The sequence below is a fragment of the Nesoenas mayeri genome, assembly GCF_963082525.1.
Source record: "Nesoenas mayeri genome assembly, chromosome: 7".
Lineage (NCBI taxonomy): Eukaryota > Metazoa > Chordata > Aves > Columbiformes > Columbidae > Nesoenas > Nesoenas mayeri.
The window spans coordinates 36,514,766-36,523,917 of NC_137551.1; the positions used below are offsets into that span (position 1 = coordinate 36,514,766).

The following is a 9,152-nucleotide window of genomic DNA, read 5'->3' on the forward strand; positions in this document are numbered from 1 at the left end:
AAAATACACAATAACAGAAGAAATGAAGGCAAAGAAATTAAGCAAAAAGATCGTACACAGAAGTTTAAAAAAAAAAGAAAAAATTAAAATGAATAAGGAATGAATAGTTATGCTTTGAATTCTTTTGGATTTATGCAGCTAAAATCTGTCCTGAGAAATTCACTGGAAAACACACAGTCATTGTTGGCTCTTAAGACATTACTGTATAGCAAATTAATAATGAAGGAGGCATATGTCACATGCTAGTGAGACTGTAACATCACATCTTTATGTATTTATGAGATCAGTGAAAATAACTGACAAAGCACATTCAGGCAAGTGAGATTTTTAAAAACGTTCCCTCTGTGGGAAAAGAGTTGAGCTATTTCAGTAGAGACAGAACTCCGAGTCTGAGAACCTCTGAAAATCGGAATTTCAAGCACAAACTGGTCCCCGTTTTGCAATGCTACAGCTTTTGTATTCGTTTCCCTCCTTAACAGTTACATTCATGTACCTAGGAAAAGATAAAAGATGCAGGATTCACACTGCAAAAGCTCGTTCCTTATTATACCACACAACAGAGAAAGGAGATTTTTGCTTTGTAGAAAAGCTTTACCTCTATCAGTCACAGATCACCAATTCAGAAATTAAATCTTTACATTCCATCCTTCAGCTATATTAGTTTCATATTCAGAATGCCTTATTTCTTTCTCACTTAGAAACTCGCAGCTTCCCTAGAACAAGCGAGGTTGTAGCAAGGACAAAATTTACAGGCACGCTGTGCAAAGCTGAAATGTTTCTAGGGCAATGTTTTATAGTCCCTTCGAGTTCCATACAAAGTATTTGACTGTGTACTCAAAGAGCATTTATTTACACACGTGTCTGAGGTTTTCTGTCAGGTTTAAAGTTCAGACTTTTCTCAACTAATCTAATTTGTCCAAGATGGATGGCCTCACTTTTTTCCTTTGGAAAACCAATGCTGTTACACTGTTTCCAATTCTTCCTCCAAAGCAAAACTTGGGTGTTGGCAGCTCCTCCAGAATTTCAAACCCTGCCAGACAGAAATTAAAATGCTTTTATTAGAAGGAAGTAATTTTATTCTCCTCTTGGATAGCCCGTTGCAAACCATTCTCTATTTGGCTGGAAAAATTGCAAGTCAGTTACTCTGTAAGTTTATAGGACTGTATTGTTGCACTGCAGCGCTGCTTTATACAGCTGAAACCCTCCCATGGATAATAAAAATCTTAGCTGGCTGACTCACACAAATTAAAGGCAGAAAAGATGATAAGTTGCCAGTAACTTTAGCTCCCCAGAAGGGACGGTTGTTCTAGATCCACACTGAGTTTCAAGCCTCAGGCATGAGATTCAGAACTCAACCTGCATGTAAAAAACACTCTTTTGAGTGGACCAGAAAGGTCGCTGAGGAGGTGACATAGAAAGTCATGGTCACAGATTGGCCAGTTCCCCCTAAATATGGGTAACTGAGTCACCCTGATTTCAAAGCAATCAGATAGGTGAACTGGATCTGGGAAAAAAGGACCAAAAGAGAAAAATTATCACCCAGGTATGCATTTTCCCAGTGTAATTAGACTAAAATCCTTGTCCTCCAAAGTACTGATAGAACAAAACCTGTCCTCCCCTGGCACGTTGGCACTGGTAAGCACAGAAAAGCTGTAATTCCTGGGGAAAACGGAGGGAAGATAAACTGAAGCATTTACTAGTCACTTCACCTTGTCTAATCCTGATCTGAGAAAATCAAGATGCTAACACAGACATTAAAATTCATTTGTCGCATCCTTAAACAACCATAATTTGGCAGATGCTTCTGTTCAACTGCTTACCTTCTCTGAACTCGTTCGAAAGCTCCTCCTTGGTCCAGTTGCAAGATGTTATGAGGAAAAAGCCCCCTGGTTTCAATACGCTGCAGAGAGATCGCACGTACTGCTTCCTCTTCGCTGCTGTGTTATCAGGATTAAGGCTGATGGCATCAAAAGTCCCCTTGTCAATACAAATCTCAAATCCTGACAGCTCAGCTGAAGGAGCCAGGAAGTCTTCTACCTAAACCAGAAGTCTACAACTGTGAAAACAATCTGCTACTCAGAAGCTCCCGAATCTTTAATGCCAACGAATACTTTAAAATAAAAAGCCTCAAACTTGACAATAGTTGTGCTTAGGGAAGGGTAATTCACAGGCTTTTCACTTATAATGACATGACAGCTTCGTTCTTTTCTACGTATTATGTGATCTATTTTTTGTAAAGCCCATGTATATACCTGTGCATCTAAAGCTCAAACTAACACACTTGCAGACCATTCTTTAAATCATTATTTGTACTTTGATCCCTGGTTTCCTAGGTGCTGCATGCTGGGCACTGTACAAATACAGCAGAACAGACAGTGCCTGCCAGAGAGAGGTGACAACTGACATCCAAGAACAGAGACATCAGATGGGTACAGAGCTGGAGGATAAAACAGCAGCGCAGGGAGAGAGCTCAGAATGAGAACCACAGAATGGCGGAGGTTGGATCTCTGGGGGTTGTCTGGTTTTACTCCCTGCTCCCGCTGCCCATGGGGACTCGATCACTGAAGGATCTCATCCTCTTGCCTCAAATCGGAAATTCCAAATGGTGCAGCTGAAATGCAGGACGCGCCAAATGGCAAACCGCCATTCTGCTGCCTGCTAGAAGCAGGGAAACCACATTAGACCTAACGACTGTTACAAACAGGAAAAAAATAAGACCAAAAATTGTCTTGGAGATACAGATTTATTTGGTTGGAGGCCTCTCACAAATGAATGTCAAAAGACATCATTATTATACTGAGTACATCTGAATATCAATTAGGTCATTTAATCTTGGGTTCAATTGCTTTCTACTTCGTCAGTAAACTTTCTCTCAAAACTTACCTTTAATTTAATGTTAGACATCCCTTCTTTCTCTCTTATTTTCTCTGAAAGTTCTATTGCAGAAGGAGAGTAATCAATCCCTGTGAGATTTGTGTAGCCAGACTTTGCCTAGGCCGAAGCAGAGAATCTTAATTAGTGCTAGCAATTCTTTTATCCAACAAGTGTATTCCTTATCTATAATCCATCTAATCTATGACAGAAAAAAACCCAACCTTTTCACTCATTTTTATTCCTGTTACCATTACAAGAGCTAAACAGCTGGGGGAATGAGCTGAAATAACTCAATTCTGCCTAATACCTCATAAAAAAAAACGTTGACTGAAAGCTGGTTTATGTCAACAAGTGGAAAACTAAGCAGAACTGTGAAAAGTAATACCCCGGAGGGGAACAGGCCCTCTTATCTGCAGCAAAAGTAACCTAGAAACCAGGAATTTAGAGTGATGAGAACATGTGCCAATGCCAGATGCTCCAAAATAAGAAAACCTCTTTGACACTTACATAACATTTGAGATGGAGCAATTATTTGGTTTACAACTCAAAGTGTACAAGCAAAAATAAGTAATACATTTTACTAGTACAGAAATCCGCTGTAAAGCCTTATGTGTTTCTAATTGTTCATGCTAATGTCTGTTTGAATGCAATTATTTGCATGCTACGAGGTCTTCGTATCAGCAATTTTCAGGCAGGTTATGCACCACATAAAAGAGCAGATAACACCAACCCAGCTCAGCAGATTCAGGCAGTCGGATCCCAGCAGCCCTTTTGCAAAGCAGGCGGGCACCTCGCCACCAGCACATGGGAGGGGGACAGTGACACGTTTTCACTGCAAGGCAGAAGCTGAAGTGACCAGATTTGGGTATCACGTGTGGCTAAATCCAAACCTAAGAGGAAGAGCTATGATCTTATGGGCAGCTGCAGGCAGTAAGAGCAGAGAGGGAAGACGCTTGGGTTTGTTTTGGTTTTTGAACAATATGTGGACTTTAATGAGCATTAAGCAATTGGTTGCAGACCTACTTGTTCCAAAGGCCGACACCTCAACAGCAAGAAAAGCTGAGAGATTGTTTTTTTAAATGGTCCTTCCCCCTTCCAGCAGCCTTTCAGCCCGTGTGAGCTCAGCGCGAGGCAGCTGTTCTTAATTGAGGACTAATTTCAGCTAAACACAAAGACTGTGTTGTTTGCGTTTGATGAAGAACAGCGTATTGCTCAGGCTTCTGCCCACGTTCCTCCCCAGAGCAAACCAAGCTTCCTGAAATGCCTGTGCTGAAGGCTTGGGGGTGGAAGAGGAGTTCCCACAACAGCTCCTCTGTTTGGAAAGGAAGAGCTTGAGTCACTTCAGGGAGTTCCCATTCACTCCTAAAGAAAGTTGAAAGGATAAACAACATTAAATGCTGCTAAACCTGTAGGGCCTGACTATGTAAGGACAAGAAAAGATCATTCACTCAAGTGGCAAACGTGACCGTGCTGCATCCTGCAACTGGACTCCTGTCCTGAAGGTGGTATTTATAAGAACTCCGCTGCTGCTTCTTGAAAAGGCGGATTAAATAGCAGAAGGTATTGTGCAATGTTATCAGTGCTGCCTCATATTTGGGCCTCTGGTGCTGCTAGTAGACACCAGCACTTGGGGGGGTGAGTATTCTTTATTTCAGAGAGGTTTTTCAATATTGGTGGCTCCCACAATGCTAAGGAAAACAAAAAAGAAAAAAAGATGGCCAGAGATCTATGGAGCAGCAACAATTCCTTAGAAGAGCTGGAATTTTTGCAATTATGTCATCAATGCAGCCTACCAGATTCCTGAAGTTACCAGGGGTAGGACCCTGCTCTAGTGCAGATAAAACCAGATAGGGGTCCCATTTGTGCATCTGAGATCCTCCAAGAAGCAGAAAGAGAGGAAACCTCCAGCAGTGTTTCTCCTGGAGCTCACAGACGGGCAGATCTCCACAGGGTGTGAGCAGAAGACATTTAGCAGCGTGCGAGAAGTTCTGCCTCCTGATGTGGCCATTTTACACAGGATACAGCAGTCTTGTTTTCACTTGATTTGTTAACCTGTTTTTCCAATGGCTATTCTGCCTCCTATTTGTGCAATATTCCCACTAGAACTGGCAAAGTCTCTCACTTAGCTGCATTTCAGAGTAATTTTCTTACTAAACTTCCATTTACTATTCTTTGCTGCTACTGGCACACCAGGGCCCAGTATTCCCCAATAAACTGTAGCCTCTGGCACCTCTTCTTGTTCCAATGATGGTCGGTTACGTCCCCCACAGCAGCCACATTTTACAGAGGTGCTACTGACGTCCTAAACGGAGTTTGACTTTTTCAGCGTTGCCATTTCTGTCACATTATCAAGTCCAACTCCAGTGGCCTGACTATTCCCTGGCAGCTGATGCGCTTGCCTAAAGAATCCTGACTTGATTTTCAAAGCCTAGCAGATAACACACAAAAAATTCTTTTACATCAACCTGAACTGTTTAGCAACAATAAAGAATTTAATTTTTGAAGTTACTTTTCAAACGGGAACTGGACTGAAAATTTCCTATTAAAGCAACCACAGTACTTTGAGATGCTTCATGTAAGGGGGGAGGGTGTTCTTGTGGCAGTTTTATAGTTTTTAAAAGCTAACAGCTGCCATTTTCCCATTACGGAATGAAAATCTATTTCAGATTTGTAAGTGGGATAATTATAAAACTGAAGTCTTATAACATTTTTCAGTTGGATGTTTCGACAGTGATAGAGCTAGTTAGCATTGCATTTAACAATCATTATTATTAGGCCAATTTCCTCTTAATGAAATGAGCATTTTCTACTTTTGATATAATTTCTCCTTTGCTGCAGTGTAGCAGCTGGTTGCCATAAAGGATTTAAACTCTTATAAAATCAAAGTCCACGTTAAAAAACATCCTGTTAACAAAGCCGACTTCGATATCTCATATCACTGCATAATAACAACATTCTAACACTTCAGAACTTATCCGGTGAAGGTTTTCCACCCTGACAGAGACAGACACTTCTTGAAGTGTTAACAAACTTTTAAAGTCATTCACATAAAAACCTTGTTTTTAACACTTCTTATATCGATAATGAGTGTTATTATCAGAACTGAATGCAGAGAAAGCGTCTGGTTTTGCACATGAGAGTATTTTGTGTATTAGCCAAGCTCATTTCCTTATCGGGGGCTGTTTTACACAACAATGGGAAGAAATGCATTTCTAAATGCAGGAAAACAAAAAGGTAAAGTTAAATTAAGGGATACTCAGGCTGATTGATTTAAAGAAATACTGTAAATTTTGAAATGTGAAGTACTGACACTCTGGGCAGCACCAAGAAACAAGAAGTTTGACCATGTCTAGTGAAAAAAAAAGTAGATATTTCCATTTGGCAGAAGAAGATACAGGTTCTGTTCTGAGGTCTGCAGCCCCAGTAGCATCACTGGTTCCAGGAGTAACTAGTATTCCGTTGATGGGGAAAAATCATAATATAACTTTAATTTAGGTCACTTGCTTTTTGTCTTTCACAGAAGTTACAGCTTGCCCTCATTACTATTGTCACTTGTGAGAACTGTATATAAACTACTCTGTTTGTAGCACTGATCCTGCATCAAAAGCACAAACTTTGCAATATACCAACCAGTTCAACCAGTAAAACACCATTTCCAGTTCCAATGTCAAGCAAGGAGCTGTCAAGGGGGACCTTTTGTTTTTCCAGCCATCTGATTATGCGAACCATGCTTTCCTCTCCAAACCTATGAAAAATAAGGGCTCCTGTAATTAAGATAGCAAATTTATTCCATCGCTCCCTCTCTCTACAGTTTCTGGAAAGCACCTCTTACTGAAGCACCAGGATAGCAAATGCCATAGCTCACACTCCATGCTTGCTTTGTTTAAATTAAAATTAACCACATGGCCTTAAAATTCACCAAAACACCAACTCTGGGAGGTAAAGCCCTCCACATATTAAAAAGCTCGGCAGCACCTGCAACTTAAATAGCTGAAGCTGAACTCAGGATAAAAAGCACATTTGTTAGTAACATACACAACTACCAGCTCATGTTCCGTGTAATGACAGCTGCCCAAGTGCAACTAAAAAAAAATTGCACTGCAAAATTGGGCAAAACAGGAACTGATGGCTTCAAGAGTAAAATTTCCCATCATTTTGCCAACATCGAGAATAAGTCAGTAACCCACTGCATTGCTAGCTGTGTTTTTCCAATGTCTTTTTTTAAAATAAAGAAATAATAGAAACACTCAGGTGGAGTTATTTTATTTACCATATTTCCCCAACATCTCCAATGTCTTGAAAAGTTTGCAGTTCTCTTTCATATGCAGCATCCCAGCTAGAGTCAGGGGAGGGAGAAAGGACAAGATATTGCAATTAATACCAGAAAAAAATTAGATTAAAGAGCGAGGGAATGAGAGGGAGAGAAGCTGTATTTATGTAGCAGTGCTACTTTTTGTCCTCTGCATAGAATCACAGAATGGTTTGGGTTGGAAAGGACCTTTCCAGCTCCCCCAGTGCCACCCCTGCCATGAGCAGGGACATCTTCACCAGCTCAGGGTGCTCAGAGCCCCGTCCAGCCTGGCCTGGGATGTCTCCAGGGATGGTTCATCCACCACCTCTCTGGCCAACCTGGTCCAGGCTCTCACCACCCTCAGGGTAAAAAATGTCTTCCTTACATCCAGCCCAAGTCTCCTCTCTTTTAGTTTAAAACATCACCCCTTGTCCTATCACAACAGGCCCTGCTGAAAAGTCTGTCCCCGTCTTTCTTATGGGCCCCTTTTAAGTACGGAAAGTCTGCAATCAGGTCTGCCCGGAACTTCTCTTCTCCAGCTGAACACCCCAGCTCTCTCAGCCTGTCCTCCCAGCAGAGCTGTTCCAGCCTCGGATCATTTATTTCCGTGGCTCCTCTGGCCCCTCTCCAGCAGGTCCATGTCTGTCCTGTGCTGAGGACCCAGAGCTGGACCAGCACTGCAGGGGGTCTCACCAGAGCAAGCATCATCTAGCCTGACAAGCCGCTCGGGAACACGCTGTCTGTCAGTCACCGCGCTGGCGATGCCCAGCGAGGGGAGGCTGTGGGGCACCACACCAGACTCTCTCAGGCCTCCGGCTCCCCGGGCCGCACCACCGGGCCGCTGCCGCCAGGAACCCCGCTCCGCCGCGGCCCATCGCCCCTCCCCGCTTCCCGCCGCCACTCACTGCTCTCTGGTGCCCAGCACCGAGGGGCCGAACGGCTCCTCCCCGCTCCCCGGGCCCGGCCCTGCGGGGCGGCCGAGCCGCTCCCCCGCCACGGCCATGCCCAAGCGGAACCGGAAGCACCTCGGTACCATAGAGAGCACCGGCGACAAGGCCCGCGGCCGCCGCTCTGGTGCATGGAGGACTCTTCTCTCTTCTCGGCTGGAGGTTCGAGTCCCTCAATATATATATATCTCAATGTCCGTTCTATAATTTATTTTCAAATCACTGATTTCAAACTACTCACACAGACCACTCTGCTGCCGGGTGGTCTGTGTGAGGAAATACCTGCGTGAAGCCAGTGGGCAACTGTGAAGCCGGGATTGTCCCAGGGTGTCACCAATGGGACCCTGTTTGCACAATCAGAGCTGAAAGGGGTTTTCCTTTGGGAAGCAAAAGGAGAACAGAAGAATCCTGGGGGTTTAGTAAGTGTGAGACATCCTATAATGGAGCTCCTAGGCTGAAAAATCACAGAATCATTTTGGTTGGAAGAGACACCCAAGATCATCGAGTCCGAAACCTAATTATGGTGCTAACCCATGTCCCTGAGAACCTCATCTCCGCGTTTGTTCAACCCCTCCGGGGTTGGTGACTCCACCACTGCCCTGGGCAGCCTGTTCCAATGCCCGACAGCCCCTTCCGGGATGAATTTTTTCCTAATATCCGACCTCAACCTCCCCTGGCGCAACTTGGGGCCATTTCCTCTCGTCCTGTCACTTGTTCCTTGGGAGCAGAGCCCGACCCCCCTGGCTCCAAGCTCCTTCCAGGCAGTTCAGAGATCAGAAGGTCTCCCCTCAGCTCCTGTTCTCCAGCTGAACCCCCCAGGTCCCTCAGCCACTCCCATCACACTTGAGCTCCAGCCCCTTCACCAGCTCCATCACCCTTCGCTGAGCGAAACCCACCAGTGGATGTGACAAACAGCAACACAGCTCCATCAGCTCCTGTCCTGCTCTGCGTTCTGCCCAGTGCTTCAAAATCTACACGAGATACCCAAATATCCCATGTAATTCCCATGGAGGAATGACACGACCCCGCTGTGTAGGTCA

General features: G+C 43.9%; 1 protein-coding gene across 1 annotated transcript; it reads right to left on the reverse strand.

Moving 5' to 3' along the window:
- Positions 1-202: 202 nt before the first annotated feature.
- EEF1AKMT2 (EEF1A lysine methyltransferase 2) lies at positions 203-8,170 on the reverse strand. Its single transcript, XM_080347660.1, has 6 exons — positions 8,071-8,170; positions 7,145-7,210; positions 6,505-6,619; positions 2,884-2,991; positions 1,821-2,037; positions 203-1,030 (listed from the first exon to the last, which is right to left on the reverse strand). Exons 1-6 carry the CDS (start codon positions 8,166-8,168, stop codon positions 903-905), a joined length of 732 nt encoding a protein of 243 aa, XP_080203786.1. The 5' UTR covers positions 8,169-8,170; the 3' UTR covers positions 203-902.
- Positions 8,171-9,152: the final 982 nt, after the last annotated feature.

Coding starts and splice junctions, on each gene's coding strand:
- EEF1AKMT2 (XM_080347660.1), bottom strand. CDS start 8,168: ATGGCCGTGGCGGGGGAGCGGCTCGGCCGCCCCGCAGGGCCGGGCCCG. Junction 7,211..8,070: donor GTGCTGGGCACCAGAGAGCA/GTGAGTGGCGGC, acceptor CCCTGACTCTAG/CTGGGATGCTGCATATGAAA. Junction 6,620..7,144: donor GGAGATGTTGGGGAAATATG/GTAAATAAAATA, acceptor TATTTTTCATAG/GTTTGGAGAGGAAAGCATGG.